General features: G+C 38.6%; 1 protein-coding gene across 1 annotated transcript in view; it reads right to left on the bottom strand.

Annotated features, from left to right (window-relative positions):
- RFC1 (replication factor C subunit 1) overlaps positions 1-22,403 on the bottom strand; it is a 77,746-nt gene that overhangs the window by 49,349 nt on the left and 5,994 nt on the right. The window contains exons 2-4 of the mRNA XM_004764011.3: positions 11,016-11,144; positions 3,617-3,692; positions 1,884-2,006 (exon numbers count right to left, since the gene is read on the bottom strand). Of these exons, the coding sequence (XP_004764068.2) occupies positions 1,884-2,006; positions 3,617-3,692; positions 11,016-11,144 (328 nt within the window). The remainder of the gene's footprint in view (positions 1-1,883; positions 2,007-3,616; positions 3,693-11,015; positions 11,145-22,403) is intronic.

Genomic DNA, 22,403 nt, shown 5'->3' on the forward strand with positions numbered 1-22,403 from the left:
CATCGGCCTAGCCTTCAAGGCCTTCCTTCATTCTACTTCCCACCACGCCTCATCATGTGGGCAAGCAGTCTCTTCTGTGTCCTATGAACATACCAACCCCTGTGCTGGCTGCCGAGCCTTAAATAATCTCATCCCCGCAAGCTGACTCGTTCTTCCCTCCATCACCAGCTTATCCTTCAAGGGCCAGACCAACTCTTAGCTTCAAGCACTCTGCCTGACCACTTTTCACTGCCTCAAGCTACTCCTACAGTACTTGGGAGTCTGGTCATTTTTTTAATCCCCAGTTCCTAGTATCGGGGATGTAAAAAAACACCCAATAAATGTTTGCTGAATACCAAAATAAATACATTGCTTTTGCCTTGTCTCTTCAAACCAGGTGTATTCACTTCCTAGCAATACGGAAGTAGCAGAGTGCTAAAAATAATGGTTCTGGAGGTTTTCTTCAATATAAACAAATCAGTAACCTATGAGATGCTTTCATGGCCCCTTCAAGCATTTTTATGCAGGAACGGACTCAACAGGCTCTGTGAATTTGAAGATTACTACATCTAACCTTATATTCCTGTTCCAGTCTCCTCTAGTAGTTAACAATGCCAGACTCAAAATGACTTTACGATGAATGCATCTGAGTTTTTTTCTTTAAGTGACATTTCAGAGATCCTCACCATAAATGAATAATATCTATGAAACAACTATTTATGCTATTTTACCATTTTAAGATTAGTGTATAATTATTTATAAGTGTCTTTTGCTTTTGACCACTCAAAACAGATCAAACAAATTTCAGTACAAAAACAATCATCTTTTAGGGGCGCCTGGGTGGCTCAGTGGATTAAAGCCTCTGCTCGGCTCAGGTCATGATCCCAGGGTCCTGGGATCGAGCCCCACATTGGGCTCTCTGCTCAGCGGGGAGCCTACTTCCTCCACTCTCTCTCTCAATGCCTGCCTTTCTGCCTACTTGTGATCTCTGTCTGTCAAATAAATAAATAAGATCTTTTTTTAAAAAAATCATCTTTTAAAAAGCAGCACTAAAATCTTCAGTGTCACAAGAGAATACAAGGAATTCAGGTCCCATCTCTGCTATATTATATATCTTTTTATTTATTTATTTGAGACAGAAAGAGAGCACGAACGAGGGAAGGAGCAGAAGGACAAGCATACTCCCCAGTGAGCACAGAGCCACCTTGGGGCTCAATCTCAGGACCCTGGGATCAGGACCTGTGCCAAAGGCAGACGCTTAAGTGACTGAGCCACCCACATGCCCTTGTGCTAGATTTTATAAATCACAAATATGAATAACCGTTATATGTTTAGCTTATTATGACTCTAAAATGAAAGATTTTAAAACTTACATAAAACACACCAGTAACATTTTAATCTATGATTCAAGATAGAACTTCAGCTTATTCAATAGAGAACACCTAGGGGTGCCTGGGTGGCTGAGGTGACTGACTCTTGCTTTTGGACTGGATCATGACCTCAAGGTGCTAGAATCTGGCCCACATCAGGCTATGCCCTCAGTGGGGAGTCTGTTTGGGGAGGCTCTCTCTCTCTCTGCCTCTTCCCCATTTCCCACTCATGATCACATCCTCACATTCTCTTTTTCTCTCTCTCTAAAAAAAATAGATAAATCTTAAAAAAAAAAAAACTTTAAAAAATCCCAAGGCCAATTCTCCTGTAATTGGTCTTTACAATGGCCCTTAACCCACAGAAAATGCCAAAGATAATGACTACAAACTTCCTCTAATATACACCAACAAAAGAAAAAAGGCAACAGAAATTCAATTCAAAGTGAATGAGGTACATCCAGACACCAACGAGAAGCTCATGAACAGAACACACACTACTGCTCTCTAAAACAATAAACATATTCAGCACCTTACCTGTTTCTGAAATGTATGTAACAGGATCCTGGCGTAGAATTTTACCAGGTTTAGAAGACAATGGCAATTTTTCTGGTTGCTTTTTGGCATTTTTTACCTGCACTGTCTCCTCTGATTCTGAATCTGTACATGAAAAGATCAAACAAAACCCTCAAAAGAAATAGTAAAATACAGTGTGTTTTTATAGTGATTATTGTTAACTGATTCCTCAAGGTCCATTTCAAGGCAAAATTCTTACTGTGAATTCTCACAGGTTACCTCTACTTGTGTTAAGCCTTTGTCTTACTTCTGTTGACATAACAAATCACCACAAATTTAGTGGCTTAAAACAATATAAGCATATTATCGTACAGTTCTGGAGGTTAAAAATCCCATACAGGTCTCACTGGACTAATATCAAAGTGTCAGCAGGGCTATGATCCTTTTCTAGATACTCTTGGAAAAAATCTATTTCCCTGTCTTTTCCAGTTTCTAATGATTGCTAACATTCTCTACTTAGGGCTCCCTTTCTCCATCTTCAAAACCAGCAACAGCGGGCAAAATCCTCCTCATGCTGCCATCTCTCTGGTTCTCTGACTTTCTTCCATAGTTAATCTCTCTCTCTCTCTTTCTCCTGCTTCCCCATTCCTTGTGAATACAATGGACCCACCCCTAGATAATCCAGGATAATCTCCCTACTTTAAGGTCATCTAATTATCAAATTTAATGCCACCTACAACTTTACAACTTTAATTTCCCTTTTGTCATGTAACCTAACATATTCACAGATTCTAGGAATTAGGGTATGGACATCTTTGGAAGCACTGGTCTGTCTACTACAACCTAACTACCCAAGACACTTAAATACAAACCAAGACAAAAGAATACAAGAATAGACGTTTCATAAACTTCAGTATCCTTCCTTTTTCTCTGAACCACACATTTATAAATCCTGCTTCATATTATTCTAAACTGTACCAAACAATTACATTTCCAGTTTCCCAAATGATAAAAACTTCCAGGGAATGTGTATTTATTTCAAATTCCTTACAACAGACAACAGTAAAAGACTTACAATAAACACTTATGTATTTTTAGGATGGAGTCAGAATCTTTGCTATCACTGTCAAATCCTAACAATCTACAAATGCTTCCTTAGGTTACCTTTTTAATTGGAAGAATTCACACCAGATGGATCTACTCCACAAAAGTAAAATCTAAAACGTTCTGAATTCTACCGTTACTTTAATATATCATAAAAGGCAAGCATAAAAATACACACTCCCCATCTTAAAAGTGTATTTAAATATTTTATATAATGCTTGTTCCACTTTAAATGCAACAAAAAAGGTCCAGATTAAAACCACAAAAATTAAATTTTAGATCTTTGTTTCTAAAGCAATACTCTAAAGCACATTTTTTTCAAATTCAGTTTCCAAGAAATTCAGCTGCAAAAGAAGTTAGTATGAGTATTTTAAAAAATAAATATGCCATACTCAAAGTAAGTCTAAGACATGCTATATATACTATATACCCCCCAAACAGATATATTTAATACATTAACACATTTCAGCTCTGTTAAGTTCCACAGTATAATAAAACTGTTTCTAACTTTAAGTATAGAGCCCTCTCCTCACAGGACTTATTATAACATCAGAGAGAGCTCTGTGTCTCAGAACATCAGTTTGGAAAACACTGCTCTGAGGGATATAAAATTATTTTAAAACTTTAAAACTCCTCAGGAGAAATATTACCTGAATCATAAATGATCCTCTTTTTCTTGTTTGGTTGCTTCTGCTTAGAGTCATCTTCTTTACAAGAACTATTTACCTGTAAACATCACAGTATAATTAGAACACAAAAACATCTACATAACTCAGCTGCTTTTTTCTCATTAGACCTGAGCTCAGTAATTTTGCCCCAAGGAGACATTTTTGCTTGTCATAAATGGGGCGGGGGGGTGCAGGGTGTGGCTATGGGGGGTTGGGATGTTACTGGCATCTAATGGGTAGATGGTAGACCAGGGATGTTTCTAAATGTCCTACAACGCATAAGACATTCTTCCGTAACAAAGAATTACACAGCTCAAAAGTCATTAATGCCCTAGGCCAGATCCTCCATCAAAATGAAAAAAGGTAACAAACGCTGGCATGGATCTCAAGAAAAAGGAACCCTTCTGGACTGCTGGTGGGACTATAAAATGTACAGCCATTATGGAAAACAGTACGGAGTTTCCTCCCAAAAAAAAATTTTTTTTTAATTTAATTTTTTCTCAGTGATCCAGAATTCATTGTTTATGCACCACACCCAGTGCTCCAAACTACCACATGACCCAACAATTCTACTTCTGGAAATATATCCAAAGGAAACAAAAACACTAACTCAAAAAGATATCTACATCCCCCATGTTCACAGAAGCATTATTTATAATAGCCAAGACATGGAAACAACCTAAATGACCATCAAAGTAAGAAAGGATAAAGAATAAAGTACACATCAAAAAAAAAAAAAAAAAGGAGGAAATCCTACCATTTGCAACAACATGGATGAACCCTTGCAGGCATTATGCTAAGTGAAATAAGTCAGACAGAGAAAGACAAACACTGGATGATCTCACCATTATGTGGACTCAAAAAAAAACAAAAAACATACCAAACTCATAGAAAAAGAGATCAGACTTGTGGTTACCAAAGGCAGGGGGTGAGGTGAAGTACAACTGGAATAAGGTGGTCAAAAGATATAAACTTTTAGTTACAAGTCCTAGGGATGTAATATACAACACATTGATTATAGTTAGCACTGCTATTAGATAAGTAGGAAACTTGTTAAGAGGGTAGATCTAAAAGTTCTCACCAGAGGAGAATTTTTTTTTCCTTTTACTGTTATCTATAGTGAGATCATGGATGTTAACTACCCCTACTGTGGTCATCACTTCACAACAGATATAGGTCAAACCATCATGCTGTACAGCTCAAACTAATATAACTATATATAATTATTTCTTAGCCCAAATCTGTGCCTGTCTCCTGAACACATATGAATGTAACAACTCCCAGTGCCCATTTAAGTAAAACAAACTGAATAAAGATTTCATCTGCTGCCTATCACAAAGGAGACAACAGTTTAGAGTTTGAGTTCAGCCAAATTAACTGCCTGCTAAACCAAAAGAATTAACACTCTTTGGAAGAATGTAACAGAATCCAAATTTCCTACACTATATAATTCACACTATACAACATAAGTCAAAAATAACCAGACACACACCAAAAAAACTAGGAAATGTGACCTGTGATGCTTAGTTTTACCTGTAAACTTGCTGGGCCACAAAATACCCAGATATTACATCAAACATTATTCTGAGTATTTCTATGAAGGTGTTTTTGGATGAATCTAACATTTAAATCAATAGACTGATTAAAGGGTGATTCCTCTCCATAATATGAGTGAACCTGATCCAATCAGTTAAAGGTCTGAAGAGAACAAAAGACTAATCCTCTCCCAAGTAAGAGAATTCCTCCTTCCTGCCTGCCTTCAACCTAGGACATCAACTATTCCTGAGTCTCAAGCCTACTATTCTTGGCAGCAGGCTTGAGCCTGTAATCACACTACTGGATCTCCTAGTTCATAGGACTTCAAACTCACACTTAAACTATACCATCAGCTGTCGTTAAGTCTCCAGCTTGTCCAGCTGTAGGTCTAGGGACCTGTCAGCCCCCATTATCACATTCATGAGTTCTTTAAAATAAATCTCTTTTGAGATTTTATTTCTTTGGAGAATCCTAATACAGATTTTGTTACCATGAAATGGAGTGGTGCAGTAAAAAATACCTAAAATATGGGAATGGCTTTGGAACTGGGTTATGATGAAGGCTGGAAAAGTTTTTGATGTGTGTGCATAAAAAAAAAAAAAAAAGCCTAGGACTTCTAGTCTAAGATGGCAAAGAACTCACCTCCACAGGACACACCAAATCTATACCTATTTATAGAGCAATTCCTCCTGAAGAACTGAGGGCTGACGGAACAGCCTCTGCACAACAAAAAATAGAGAGATCACATACAGAATGGCAAGAGAAACAGAGACAGGGTAACGAAAGGAACCCCCACCCATCACTGTGAACTTCATTAGGCACGGATAGTAATGAGAAACCATAAGCAGACTTGTGTTCTTGGGGTAGAGAAAAAAGGCTATGGTTTAAAAGAGTAACTAGATTATAAAAAATTCAGCCCCACATCTCCACCAAATGGTGGGGGAGCTGCTGGAACTCTCTCCAGGTTGGAGGGGCCAAGGTTTACATTCTCCCTCCACCCTGACAGCATGCACAGGAGTAGGGTCTTATTGGCTATCACCTCAATAATCCCCCACCAGCCCTAGATACCTCACCCATGTGACCCTAGCACAACACATACTGCTACATCCCTGATCAGTTCTCCACCCCCACACAGTGCTAGCTGTCTTGCCAATGTGACACAGGCACAAGGCACCCCAAAACACCACTTTGGCTCCAGACAACTTGCCAGGCCAACCCCGCTGCAGAGCTCCTCAAGAACATGCTCAATTTGGCTCCAGATGACTCACCAAGGTACCCATTATGTGCAGTGCATAGAGACCACCCAGTCCATTCCTGCTTTGGATCCAGACAACTGACTAGGGCACCCCTGCACAGAGCACCCCAGCACATCTCAACCTGCATACACTTCAGCATCAGCTGTGCTCAGCACAGAGAACCCTGAGACTGCCCTGGGCCATGCCATTTCAGATTCAACAGTCCTACCAGGGCACCCTGTGCACAAAGACCCCCAAGAACCATTCAGCTTGCATCTACTTCATTTCAGCAGTCTTCCAGGGCACCCTCTATGCAGAGAGCCCTAGGACCACCCCAATCCACATCCATTACAGCTCAGGCCATCCCACCAGGGCACGCCAGCACAAAATGCCTCAAAACCACTAGCTACAACTTCAGCCAACCAGCCAAAGTCATCAGGCATATGCAGCTACACATGGGATGACCATACACACGATCATTCCTTCAAGTTTAGGAGAAATATCTGTTGCACCTAATTCACAGAAGCAAGCACAGAAAGTCAAGCAAAATGAGAAGACAGAGGAATATGCTTCAAATGAAAGAACAAGTCAAAACCTCGGGAAAAAAAAACAGAGATAACCAAGCTACCTGCCAAACATTTCAAACTTAAAAAAAAAATTAATGATCACAGAGATGTTCACCAACTGGAGAAAAAGGTGGATGAGTTCAGTGAGAACTTCAACAAAGAGACAGATAATATTTGAACAGACTAGCACTGAAGAATACAGTAAATGAAATGAAAAACACACTAGAGACAATAACAGAAGATTAAAGAATGCAGAACAGATCAGCAATCTGGAAGACAGACTAACGGTAAGCACCCAAGCCATGGACTGAAAAGGAAAAAGAATTTTCTTAAAAAATGAGAACAGGAAGGATCTCTTGGAAAACATGCAAAGCAAACAAAAATTTGCATTTTATAGGGGTCTCAGAAGAAGCTGAGAGAGAGACAAACGGACAGAAAAGTTATGGAGGAAATATCTGCTGAAAATTTCCCTCACCTGGAGAAGAAAATGGATATCCAGATTCAGGAAGCACAGAGAGTTCCAAACAAAATGAACCGAAGGAGCTCCATACCATAACAGTAATAAGTAATATGTCAAAGATTAAAGATAAAGAATTTTAAAAGCAGCAAGAGAGAAACTAATAATTACCTACAAGGGAAACTTCATAAGACAATCAGATGATTTTTCAGCAGAAACTATTATGCACACCAGAAGGGAGAGGCATGATATATTCAAAGTGCTGAAAGGAAAAAAGCTACAAGCAAGAATACTCTACCCAGCAAGTTTATCATTCAGAATCGGAGAGATAAAGAGCTTCCCGGATAAACAAAAATTAAAGTATTTCATCACCACTAAACCAGCCTTACAAGAAATGTTAAAGAGCTTCTTTAAGTGGATAAAAAAGGCTGCAATTAGAAGAAAATTATGAAAAGAAAAAAATTTCATTAAAAGCAAGCACAGTAAAGGTAGTAGCGCAATTATTTACAAAGCTAGTAAAAAGGTTAAATGACAAAAGTAGTAAAACCAACTATACCTTAAAAAGTTAGTTAAGTCAGGGATACCTGGGTAGCTCAGTTGGTAGGCATCTGCCTTCAAGCTCAGGTCATGATCCCAGGGTCCCAGGATCAAGTCCCACATCAGGCTCTGCTCAATGGGGAGCCTACTTCTCCCTCTGCCTGCTCTGCCTGCTGCTCCCCCTGCTTGTGCTGACAAATAAATAAATAAAATCTTTAAAAAAAAAAAAAGTTAAGGGGACTCCCATAATAAAGAGATGTAAAATCTAACAACATATAGATACAAGGCAGACAGAGGGGAGTAGAAATGAAGTTCTTTTAGAATGTGTTCAATCTGAAGTGATCATCAATTTGATATAGACTATCATATACTTGGATGTTATATAGGAACCTAAAGATAACCACAAGCCAAAAACCATAACAGATACAGAAAAAATAAAGAAAAGCACAACACTGAAGAAACCTACCAGTCACAAGAAAAGAGAGCAAGAGAAGAAAGGAATAGAAACTATAAAAACAACCAGAAATCAATTAACAAAAAAAAATACATACCTATTTACTCTAAATGTAAATAGCCTAATTCTCTAATCAAAAGACAAGGGGTTTAAAAAAAAAAAAAAGATAGGGAATGATAGAGTGGATAAAAAACAAGACCCATCTATATGCTACCCACAAGAGACTCACATCAGACACATACAAACTGAAAATGAAGAGACGGAAACTAAAAAAAAAAAAAATATCCAGGGTAGCAATACTTATATCAGACAAAATAGACTTTAAAACAAAGATTGCAACAAGAAACAAAAAATGGCATTACATAAAAATAAAGAGATCAATCCAACATGAGGATGTAACAATTGTAAATATTTACGCATCCAACACTGAAGCACCTAAATACACAACACAAAGATTAAGAGATGTAAAGGAAGAAACAGACAGTAATACAAAAATAGTAAGGAACTTTAACACCCCAGTTCCATCAATGGATAGTTATCCAAGAAGAAAATCATAAGGCAACAGTCAGACCAGACGGATTTAACAAACATATACAGAACATTCCATCCAAAAACAAAAGAATACATATTCTTTCCAAGCGCATGCTGAACTTTATCCAAGAGAGATAACATGGTAAGCCTCAAAATAAGTTTCATTAAATTTAAGAAAACGAAGCTTGTATCAAGCATCTTTCCAACCATAATGGTATAAAACTAGAAATCAACTACAAGAAAAAAAATGGGGGAAAAAAAACACAAACACATGGACTTTAAACAAAATGCTACTAGACAACTGATGGGTCGATGATGAAATTAAAGAAGAAATTTAAAAATATATGTACTAGTACTGGAAGTCCTAGTCATAGCAACCAGTCAAGAAAAAGAAATAAAAGACATCCAAATCGGTAAAGAAATAGTCACCCTTTGCAAATGACATACTATTCATAGAAAACCCTGAAAACTCAGGGCACCTGGGTAGCTCAGTCAGTTAAGCATCTGCCTTAGGCTCAAAGCATGATCCTGGGGTCCTGGGATCGAGCCCCACATCAGGCTCCCTTTTAGCATCCTTTTTCTTGATACCTCCTTTAGCAAGGGAAACAAAAGCAAAAACAAAACTACTGAGACTACACCAAAATAAAAAGCTTTTGCACAGTAAAGGAACCATCAATAAAATGAAGAGGCGACCTACTGAATGGGAGAAAATATTTGCAGATGATATATCCAATAAGGGGTTAATATCCAATGTATATAAAGAACTTCTACAACTCAACACCAAAAAACCCCAAAATAATCTGATTAAAAATGGGCAAAGAACCTAAAAAAGATCTTCAGATGGACACATGAAAAGATGCTCAACATCACTAATCATTAGGGCAAATCAAAACCACAATGAGATATCACAGTATACCTGCCAGAGTAGCTAGAATCAAAAAAATCCCAGAAGAGGAGAAAGAGAAAGAGGCAGAAATTATTTGAAGAATGAATGGTAAAGAGTTCCCAAATTTGGTGAGTTTATAAATTTATAGATTCAAGAAGCTCAGAAGCCATAAACAGAATACACACAAGAAAAACACACGCAGGCATACCACAGTCAAAACTAAAAACCAAAGATAAATTTCCTAAAGGCAGTATAAGGAAAACAATACATAATGTACAAAAGAAAACAATATGACTGCTAATATCTCTCCAAAAAAAAAAAAGGAGAGAGAGACCAAAAGACAATGGAACATCTTTAAAGTGCTGGGAGAAAAAAGTGGCAATCCAAAATTCAATAACCAGCAAAAATATCCTCCAAGAATGAAGAAAAAATATATTATTAAATAAACAAAAACTTACAAAATTTGTTACCAAAAGATCTGTGCTACAAGAAATGATAAAGAAAATTCTTCAGGTTTAAAAACAATGATATGACATAGAAATTCAGAAATTCTTATCTTCAATAAGAAATGAAAAGCACCAGAAATGGCAAATATGTGGGTAAACATAAAAGATCGATTTTTTCCTTTTAATTTCTTTAAAATATGTCTGTTTAGAGCAAAAATTATTATACTGAATGTGCAGTACTAACAAATATAGCTATAATACATATGACAACTAAAACATAAAAGATGAAGTGGTGATAAACAGATCTGTAGAGTTGCAAATTCTTACATTTTACAGAGTGGAATAATATTAATTCAGACACAGTACTGTAGCCATTGTCTGCTTTCTAGTGACACTGTATCTTAACTTCTCTGAGGCCCAAAGAAGACAGAGAAAAGAATAAAGCTTTCCTTCAAAACCTTCTTTTACCAGAAGTCTAACATCTTTCATTTGAGACCCACGTCTCTAAGAACAAACAACTCAAAAAATGTAGTTTCAACAACTAAAAAAGGTTCCATCTCTACTTCAGAAAAAAAGCAAAGAATACAGTCAGCTATATTAATTAGAAATACACTTTTCTTCTTCCTCTGCAAGGTGAGTTGAAATCTGTATCTACCTCAGGCTCCCAACTTATCAAGTCTAGGAAATGAATTTCACTTTTTATACAACTCAATACTGTATTTAGAAAACTGACCTTGATTTCCTTTATTCCTTTCTTTGCTTTTAAAGTTTCTTCAGCAGACCTTGTTTTCTCATTCTTCTTTACTGTTTCAGTTACAGGTTTCTTTCCACTTGGTATAACCCCAAAGAATTTCCGAATATCCTAAAAGCAAAAAGAACATGTGTAAATAAACATTAACTGCACAAAATGTGAATTTCAACTACAAAAAGGGACAGCTCTACATACACACTGGTTTGCGTTCAATAATTTCTTCATAATCAGATAGTTCCACGTGTGCAACAGCATTCATTTCACATGCAAAAGTTAACTGATAAAAATTACCTGAGTTAAAAATAATTTGCCTAATGAAAAATAATATTAATTCTTGGAATTTGGCCAAAAACAGGACAAAAATAAGCAAATGACATTTTTCTTAACAACAACACAATTACTAAAGAGGCAAGTTAACAAGCAATAAATGCTCAGAGTCCTAAACAAATAGGGAGTGGAAAAGAAACCCATCTTCTAGGTACCTCTTAGCGTATGGAAAACGCCTTTTTTTTTTTTTAAAAAAGATCTCATTTATTCATTTGACAGACAGAGATCACAAGTAGGCAGAGAGAGAGAAGAGGAAGCAGGCTCTCCACTGAGCAGAGAGCCCGATGCGGGGCTTGATCCCAGGACTCTGGGATCATGACCTGAGCCGAAGGCAGAGGCCTCAACCCACTGAACCACCCAGCTGCCCCTGGAAAACGCCTTTTAAAGGGGCATCAGAGCATGCATTTCACATGCAAATGCTCTAGGCACTCCAGGCAGAGTGCGGGAGAAGACGAATGTTGAAGAGTAATCCTTGCCCATGGGATTTATACTCCAATTTCAGAGAAAGAGAACTCTCACAACCCTGATCATTTATAACCTTAAGAACTAAAAACCTATAAATTAATTATATAATTATAAAATTATTTTTCTTTATATGATTTTTCCAAATTCTGAAAAAAATATTTTGATGCTTGTTACAATATTCTCTTTAATTGCTCTATCCCTTTGTGTTATACTGCTAAAATAAAATTTAAATAAAATTTAATCATAATGAAACATTTACAATGTAATTTACGATTTAAATCACTCTTTTATATTTTGCATACATATCCTTCCCTACTTTTGATTTTAGCTTTGAAGTATAGTGTAAAGAATGGGCATAGAACTTAGCCTCAGTATGCATCTCTGCTGTAGGGACTTTTATGTATGACCTTGGGCAGATTACTTTAATCTGTTTTCCCATCAGGAAAGTGAAACTAATACTATGTATGCTTTATAAGAATTAACTAATTTTGGCTAAGTAGAAAGCTTCCCTTCCCCTCATTTATGAACTATTATCCCTTCACATCACTGACACATCTCTATTTTCAATTATCTCTGCTCCCAGGCAAGGGTATAATGAACACAAAAAAATGAAATCTGAGTAAGGATCTGAATTCCTCAGAATAGGGTTCAAGAGCCAGGTGTTCTGCCCTTCCTATCCTTAATGTTTATAGTCCCCAGTTTTCGATCATTTTTACCTGTTCCAACCTACTTCTTTATTACAGTGAGGAAAATGTCTATTAAAAGTGCTTTGTGGGGCACCTGGGTGGCTCAGTGGGTTAAGCCGCTGCCTTCGGCTCAGGTCATGATCTCGGGGTCCTGGGATCGAGTCCCGCATCGGGCTCTCTGCTCAGCAGGGAGCCTGCTTCCTCCTCTCTCTCTCTCTGCCTGCCTCTCTGCCTACTTGTGATCTCTCTCTGTCAAATAAATAAATAAAATCTTTAAAAAAAAAAAGTGCTTTGTGAAGTATAAGAAAGTTAACATTTCCTAGATGCTGGCAGTAAATGTCATACTCTTAAAATGTCAAAAATCCCAAATAAGTGTGTTATACACACATGCCTGCGCACACACACAAATATTTTGTGTCTAAGCAAACAAACAAAGCAGATAAATGAGGTATATAGACACCTTAAACTGTTTTTGTGTTGGGTTTTTTTTTTTTTTTAAGACTTTATTTATTTGGGGCACCTGGGTGGCTCAGTGGGTTAAAGCCTCTGCCCTCAGCTCAGGTCGTGATCCCAGGGTCCTGGGATCAAGCCCCGCATCGGACTCTCTGCTCGGCGGAGAGCGTGCTTCCTCCTCTCTCTGCCTGCCTCTCTGCCTACTTGTGATCTCTGTCTGTCAAATAAATAAATTAAATCTTTAAAAAAAAAAAAAAAGATTTATTTGACAGAGAGAGACTCAGCGAGAGAGGGAACAAAGCAGGGGGAGTGGGAGAGACAGAGGGAAGCAGGCTCCCCGCTGAGCAGGAAGCCCAATGCGGGGCTCAATCCCAGGACCCTGGGATCATGGTCTGAGCTGAAGCAGACAACCAATGACTGAGCCACCCAGGTGCCCCTTAAGTTTTTTTTCTTTTAATACGGTTATAGACTTTCCTGGTTTTATGTTGTCTTTTATAAATTTCTTAGTATACAAAAGTCATAAACCCATCCTAATAAAATCTAAGTCTAAAAAATACTGTTTACAAAATGGATACCCCAGCTATGAAACGAAGACATTTGTGTCAGGCGCTAAAGAAAGATGGACCATAAAGAAAGCCACAGTCTTCCATATAATTTGCAAAAAATTGGGTTTGAGGTTGGCAACCACTTATTTTACTGCTTCTGGAGGAAATGAAAGTTTCACATTGGAGTTTCACTTTTCAAATTACCAAATGATTCTTCATTCAAACAGTGATGACCGTTCGCACACGGCACAGCCAGCACAGCACATACACCATGGAAATACCAAAACTGAGGGTTAATAATCAGGTTAAAGTCAGTGCTGATTTTCAATCTGTATTAGGACAACAAATGCTTAAAACCGCACAAAGAAAACAAAACAATTTAGGAAATGGAATTGCTGGTTATATTGAGGTTCCCTGATTTCTGTCTGTTCCATACTGCCACGCCTCAGCACTGTTACCTTTCCTTCCCAAGTAATCCCTTCTATTCACATCCCCTTTCTCCTCCTTTCTTTTTGTTAAAGATTTATTTATTTATTTGAGAGACAGACACGGAGGTGGGGGTGGGGTGCAGACTCCATGCTAAGGGCAGAGTCCCAAGCGGAGCTCAATCTCACAATCCTGAGATCACGACCTGAGCCAGACCAAGAGTCAGGTGCTTAACCAACTGTGCCACCCAGGCAGCCCTTCTTTCCTTTATGCTACTCACTCTCTCACTCCCCACACCCTTACACTCCGATAGCAGCAGAACAGTTAAAGAAATTACAGCATGACCTAACTCAACATACATTAAAAATCTAAACTTCTGGGGTGCCTGGGTGGCTCAGTGGGGTAAGCCTCTGCCTTCGGCTCAGGTCATGATCCCAGGGTGCTGGGATCGAGCCCTGCCTGCATCAGACTCTCTGCTTAGCAGGGGGCCTGCTTCCTCCTCTCTCTCTGCCTGCCTCTCTGCCTACCTGTGATCTCTGTCAAATAAATAAATAAAATATTTTTTTTAAAAAAATCTTAACTTTTGGAAAAGCATTTTAATCACAATGAAAGCCAATCTATTCTACCTTTTTAGAATTATCTCCAATGTGAGCAGCCATTATGTATATAAATATCTAAAGGTCACTAATCTGGCTCAATTTAGAGAGTGACTTCACCTTACTCCATAACATTCCCTGTCTAGTATCCCCAGTTTTCAAAGATTTCATGAAATGAAATCATGAATCTAGTGGCTAATCATACTCCCAAACAATGGATCTAAACACCACTTTTCCCTGCACAGAATAATTCTTGCTCTAAATATGAGTAGAAAAAGGAATAGATTTTTTTTAAAAAAAATTTTAAAGATTTTATGTATTTATTTAAGAGAGAGAGAGATCACAAGTAGGCAGAGAGGCAAGCCAAGAGAGGGAGAAGCAGGCTCCCTGCTGAGCAGAGATGTGGGGCTCAATCCCAGGACACTGAGATCATGACCTGAACCAAAGGCAGAGGCCCAACCCAATGAGCCACCCAGGCACCCCAGGAATAGATTTTTAAACTTATTTTTATAATCTTGGCAAAGGGGTAGCCTAAGCAGAGCATCCATAAAGATAAAGATAAAGATCCATAAAGATCTGACTATACAAAAATAAAAGATGACATAAGCAAAAGTTAAAATATAAAGAACTAACTTGAAAAGATCTACAACATGTGTTATATATAGAAGGGTTCCTACAAATCAATAAGATAGCTGAGTAGAAAAGTGAAAAACTACTAAAGCAAATTATTTCTTTTTTTTAAGATTTTATTTAGTTGAGGAAAAGAAAGCACAAGCAGGGAGAGCCACAGACAGAGAGGGAGAGAGAGAAGCAGGCTCCCCGCTGAGCAGGGAGCACAAAGCAGATGCAGAAATCAATCCCAGGACCCTGAGATTATGACCTGAGCAGAAGGCAGACACTTAAACGACTGAGCCACCCAGGAGCCCAAACAAATTATTTTAAAAATGCAAATAACCGAAAAACAATAAGAGATGTTCAACTTCACAAATAACAAACAGATAAACCGGGATACCTAGGGGGCTCAGTCAGTTAAGTGGCTGCCTTCAGCTCAGATCATGATCCCAGAGTCCTGGGCTCAAACCCCCCATCAGACTCTCCACTCACTGGTGAGTCTGCTTCTCCCTCTCCCTCTGAGATCTCTCTTGTTTTTGCTCTCTTTCAAATGAATAAATAAATAAAATCATTAAAAATAAATAAGTAAACAGATAAGCTGAAATGGATTATTTTTCTCTAAATGTTGAAAGACTGATAATGCCCAGATTTGTCAAAGATACAGGGAAACAGACGCTCACACACTACACTGCCCTAAAAGCAAAAACTGGCACACCAGAAGACAAAAACCATTCTGAAGGACAATCAGCAATACTTATCAAAATGTTAAACATGCATACCCATTGTCCCAGGAATTCTATCTCTAAAAGGAATGATAAAAGAAATGATAAAAGAAAATAACACTGTTTTTATTTGGGGAAACAAAAAAAGTAGTAATTATTATTTTCTTCTTCAACAGTTATTAGCTGAACAAAAAGGTAATATCAAATAAAGCAAAAATTTAGGAAAAAGTCACATCAAAACTAAAACAAATTTTAGCACATAGCCAATAAAAACAAGTAGTTTTTCATGCTTTTACTTCCAGCTACTGGACATAGATTTATCTCTTTGGATGACTCTATGAGGTATGTAGGGCAAACAGAATCTCTCCATTTTACAGATGAGTAAGTAGAATTAAGTCAAAAACAGGCTTTCTGTCAGTTTTGCCATGTACTAGCGGTCACTCGGGATGAATTACTTCTCTGCCCCTTAGATTCCTCATGGTACCACTTGCCTCATAAAATTCCTGTGAGGATTAGGATGGTATGTCAAAAACCTCCTCAATGGAACCTGGTCCTCTGACTCCAAATCTCTTTCACAGTTTTCCACTTGACCATGACTGTCCCTTCATAGTTTCCCTATATCTCTAAGAATCTACGCAAAAGCAGCCATACCCCACAATCAAGCAGTATGGCCTTTCCCTTCTCATTTCTGATAATTCGTATGCTTACAGGCAGGTATTATGCCAGGGACTTAGAACAGAAAAAGGTGCTCATGAAGTTACCTGAGATACAAATTAGTATATAAAGAATTCGATCCGGGGCGCCTGGGTGGCTCAGTGGGTTAAGCTGCTGCCTTCGGCTCAGGTCATGATCTCAGGGTCCTGGGATCGAGTCCCGCATCGGGCTCTCTACTCTGCAGGGAGCCTGCTTCCCTCTCTCTCTCTCTCTCTCTCTCTCTCTGCCTGCCTCTCCATCTACTTGTGATTTCTCTCTGTCAAATAAATAAATAAAATTAAAAAAAAAAAAAAGAATTCGATCCAAAACAGTGCTGAGATAGAGCTTACCACTAAACTACAAGAGCACTGCGAGCACCTAACACAGAGGGCCTTCGGGGCAGCTGCCTAAAAGAAGCCACACCTGAACTGAGTCCTAAATGATTAGCAGGAGATATTTTTAAGTAACCTCCACCTCCAACATGGAGCTCCAGCTCGTGACCCTGAGACCAAGAGAGTCACAAGCTCCACCAACTGAGCAAGGCGCCCCAGGAGAAACTTTCCACAGTCCTATAAATCTGAGCTTGAAGGCACTGCCGTTTAGTTCCATATGGCAAATTTGTTTATCTCACCACTCTATGTCAAGTACAGGGCCAACACCAGAGACAAGTAGATGCTTCACTAATATTGGCTGACCGCAGAGGGCACCTGGCTGGCTCAGTCAGTGAAGCATGCCATCTCTTGATTGCAGGGCTGTGAGTTTGAGCCCTATGTTGGGTGTGGAGATTACTTAAAAATAAAACCTTAAAAAAAAAAAATCAGCTGAACACATGTGTAGTTATTTCTAAGGTCACTGGCCTTCACACCTGGGCTCCAAAGGAGATGTTCTTGATTACCTAAAATGAAACTCATGGTAGATTTATTTTTAAAGATTGAGTATTAAAATAATCTTTAATTGAAATTAATTTGATGCTGTGATTTTACCTATTGCTTTTGGCTTTAAGAAATTTTAAGTGGAGGGACACCTGGGTAGCTCAGTCAATTGGGCATCTACCTTCAGCTCATGTCATGATCCCGGGCTCCTGGGATCGATTCCCCCCTCAGGCTCCCTGTTCAGCCAGGGAGTCTGCTTCTCCCTCTCCCTCTGCAGCTGCCCCCCTGCTCATGTGCACATGCTCGCTCGCTCTCTCTCCTTCAAAAAACAAATAATATCTTAAAAAAAAAAAAAAAGAATTTAAGTGGATGTTAAATTAACACTTATTGTATATATTATTTCTGAAGTAAATTATTAAAGTTGGCCTTTCAGGCGCACCTGGCTGGCTCAGTCAGTGAAACATGGGATTCTTGATCTTGGAATTTTGAGTTCAAGTTCCATCCTGGGTGTAGAGATTACTTAAAAAAAAAAAATCGTTTAAAAAAAATAAAAATAAAGTTGACTTCTATAAATTGACACTTGTAGTATGGTACTCTCTTGTCATAATATTGTGGCTACTAAAAAAAAAAAGTACTTCCACTTTTAGTACAATACTTCCTCTTCTTCCAATCTGCTTTCAGCCAAACGAGCTACCTTTCAGAAATCACATGTATTGGGATGCCTGGGTGACTCAAGTCAGTTAAGTGGCTGCCTTCGGCTCAAGTCACAATCCCAGGATCCTGGGATCAAGTCCAGTATCAGGCTCCTTGCTCAGCAGGAAGCCTGCTTCTCTCTCTGCCTCTGCCTGCCACTCTGCCTGCTTGTGCTCTCTCTCTCTGACAAATAAATAAAATCTTTAAAGAAAAAAAAAAGAAATAGTATGCATCTCTGTATATAATTGATGTTAATGACACAGCCAAGTCTGGCACAGGACTCAAGAAATTTCCTGAGTAAGATACCAGTGAGTAAAAAAAAAGTATGGTCTGAAAATTTTTTTTAAATAATTAACAGGTCTGGGGCACCTGGGTGGCTCAGTGGATTAAAGCCTCTACCTTCCGCTCAGGTCATGATCCCAGGGTCCTGGGATCGAGCCCCACATGGGGCTCTCTGCTCGGCGGGGAGCCTGCTTCCCTCTCTCTCCCTGCCTGCCTCTCTGCCTACTTGTGATCTCCGTCAAATAAATAAATAAAGTCTTTAAAATAAATAAATAAATAAATAAATAACAACAGGTCTCTACCCAGGAAGAATTTTAAGAACCTGCATCACCTTCCTTCCTTCCTTTTTTCATTCATTCATTCACTCACTCACTCATTCATTCATTCATTCTTTCAACAAATACTCATTAAGAGCCTTCCATGAGCCAAGAACTATTCTTGGTGTCTGGAAACAGAAAAAGTCTCTGTTCTTGTGGAACTTTCATTCTACTGTCTGCTTTGGGTCTTTCTGTCTTTGGGCTGGAGGGTGGGGAATGTAACACAGGAAACGGCAGACAAAATAAAGCACAGAAAGGGAATAGAAATGGAGAACATCCAATTAGGGGAAACATCTGCCTCTCCTACTTGCTCTGGAATCAACTTAGTCTACCCAAGAGGTCGCTTGCTCCCAAGAGAGCGAAAAAACACATTTCCATTCTTAGCTGTGTTGAGGAAGATGTATAAAATTCTGAAACCATAGTATGTGTATCATATGAGCCTAAGACAACCCGTATCGCATGGAGCACTGCGTGCAGTGCATAAACAATGAATGCTGGAACACTGAAAAAATAAAAATTAAATTAAATATATATATATATATATATACATATATACACACACACACAAAATACTAAAAAAAAAAAAAAAATACTGTATCACAAAATATTTTCAAATATACCTGATCCAAAAAATACTAACACTGGCAAAATTAAACAGAAAATGGAAATAATTTGGGTTTTTTAAAAATTAAGGTCTTCAAACCTGCGTAATTGAGATAACTGAAACATTTAAAACTCTTTATGCCTGATCTGATGGTTTATTTTGATATTTTGACATTTTCACTAAGGTTAATGTAGTCTGATTACAGTTTTTATTCATCCAGAAGTCAATTTCTTACATCTGACTTCTAGTCTAAAAAAGCAAATTTACCCTACTTGAATGTACATTGAAATTAAGTTCAAATCAAAAAACACAACTACCGGGGCGCCTGGGTGGCTCAATGGGTTAGGCTGCTGCCTTTGGCATAGGTCATGATCTCAGGGTTCTGGGATCGAGTCCCACATTGAGCTCTCTGCTCAGCGAGGAGACTGCTTCCCTTCCTCTCTCTCTGCCTGCCTCTCTGCCTACTTGTACTCTCTGTCTGTCAAATAAATAAATAAAATCTTTAAAAAAAAAAGAAACACAGAACTACCAACCTACATGTCCACTGAGAGATGAATATACAAGAATGTGGTGTACACACACACACACAGGAATATCACTCCACCATGAAAACGAATGAAAGATTTGTCATTTGTGACAACATGGAGTGTCATACTAAGTGAAATAAGTCAGACAGAGAGACCAATACATAATTTCATTTACATGTGGCATATTTAAAAAAAAAAGCCTAAAAAGACCATAAACACAGAGAAGTGGTGATTGCCAGAAGGGAGAGGGTTCGGGGGATGGCTGAAGGAAAAGTGGGAGATACCGGCTTCCAATTATGGAATGAATAAGTCACAGCGATGAAAGGTACAGCACAGAGAATATAGTCAATGGTATTGTAATAGTGTTTTATGGTGACATACAATGGCTACCACACTTGTGAGCACAGCATAAAGTACAGAGTTGTTAATCCACTATGTTGCATGCCTGAAACAAATGTAACAATGTGTGTCACCTATATTTCCATTTTTAAAATACATATTTTTTTTAAAAAAGGAAAACAGACCTATCACATAATAAATGCTATATTTCTCTAGGCTATATTATACATTGTCATTAAATGTTTAATAAATTAGATACAAAGTAGAAAGGGCTAAAGATGTTTGGATACCAGTAAATTTTATTCTAGTTGACTTCTCTTTTATTAGATACACAAAGTTTATTTATACTTCTTCATTCACCAAATACTTATGAAAATGTACCATGTGCCAGGCACCATACAGTTCTCTATCCTTGTGGCCCCAATCCTTGCAGAACTTACATGCTAGTATAAGAAGCTGTCAGTAACAGGTTGACTATCTATCGATATCTAAAATATGTGCCAAGGAAACATTAAACATACGAGGGGTTTTTTTGTGCTTTTGTGGATCTGACAAAAGCTATGAATATTAAAAAAAAAAGCTATGAATATTTTCCATAGAAATATGCAAAAACACACTATAATACAAAAATATGTAAGGTCTTTACATTCCTCGCACAGAGCTCCTAAAACTCTTGGAATATGCTAAGTGACAGGAGCATCCTGTTATTTACAATCCACCCTCTGGATCACATCTAAAGTTATGCTAATGAGGCAAATGAAAATGGGGACTGGTCACTAGAAAGGCCCAGAATGGGAACTCTCCACACCATCCCTAGGTGTACAGGGAGAAGAGGAAGGTTTGAAGACTGGGTTATAAAAACTCATGAACAAGCAAGGTTTGATGTTCGAAGAGGTTCTGGGCTGGTGAACACATCAAGTTGCTCGGAGGGTGGTGTACCCAAACACGGCACAGAAGCTCTGTGTCCCCCAACCTCCCATATCTTGTCCTGTGGATCTTTGCCATCCATTTGGCTGTTCCTGAATTGTGTCCTTATGAAAAACTGGTAAATATTAAGTAAAGTGTTTTTCAAGTTCTGTGAGCCATCCTAGCAAATTATCACATCTGAGGAGCAGGTCCTGAACAGCCAATCTAGAGCTAGTCCATCAGTATAGTTGGCTCACGACTTGCACTTGGCTTCTGAAGTGGAAGCCCCTTAACTTGTGCAGTCTGCACTAACTCTGAACAGTGTCAGAACTGAATTGAACTGTAGGATATCCAGTTGGTGTCAACAGAACTAGAGAACTGACGGGTGTCAGAAAACATCCCTCCCCCCACCAAACCACACACACACACACACACACAAAAACTGCACATAATCTAAAATGCAGGGTTGGGGCACCTGGGTGTCTTAGTCAGCTGAGTGGCCAGCTCTTGATTTTGGCTGACTCTTGATTTTAGCTCAGGTCATGATCACAGGATCCTGGGATCACACCCTGTATCAGGCTTCAAACTCAGCGGGGAGTTTGCTATAGGGTTCTCTCTCCCTCTGCCCCCCCAATACCTGCTCAATCACTCAATCACTCCCTCTCTCTCAATAAATAAATAAATAAATAAATCCTTTTTTTTAATGCAGGGTCTTCACCTAAAACCTATTAATGGTTCCCCATGAACCTGAAATTAAAAACTTCTGATTCACGTATACTGTGCAAGCTAACACATCCATCTCAACCTCAGTACCACCTATATATACACTGAACCTTCTAAGTCTTGTGTCTCCATCCCTCCTCTAAGCTCCATAACCACATAGCCAATAGTCTACCAGATACAGCTCTGCCCAAATGCCCCAAAGATGCCTCTAATTCATAAACTCCAAAACCAAGCTCATATTCCTCTGGAGTTGCTTTTCTTCTTTTATTCCTCACCTCAATGCACAGCACCACCATTTGCCCAAAACAGAAAAAGGGACATTGTTTTTCCTCCTCAATCTGACTCTCCACCTATTCATCCCACCTACCCTATCTCCCAAATACTGCTGTCCCCTTCCCTCTATTTCTACTGCCAATGCCCAGATTCAAGGCTTCATTTATTTATTTAATAAACCCTTAAGCAGGACTTGCTCTGTGCCAGGCAATAATTTAGGCACTTTAAAAATATTGACTCATTTGGGGCACCTGGGTGGCTCAGTGGTTTGGGCTGCTGCCTTCGGCTCGGGTCATGATCTCAGGGTCC

The sequence above is a fragment of the Mustela putorius genome, unplaced genomic scaffold, assembly GCF_011764305.1.
Source record: "Mustela putorius furo isolate JIRA1106 unplaced genomic scaffold, ASM1176430v1.1 tig00000083_pilon_pilon_pilon, whole genome shotgun sequence".
Lineage (NCBI taxonomy): Eukaryota > Metazoa > Chordata > Mammalia > Carnivora > Mustelidae > Mustela > Mustela putorius.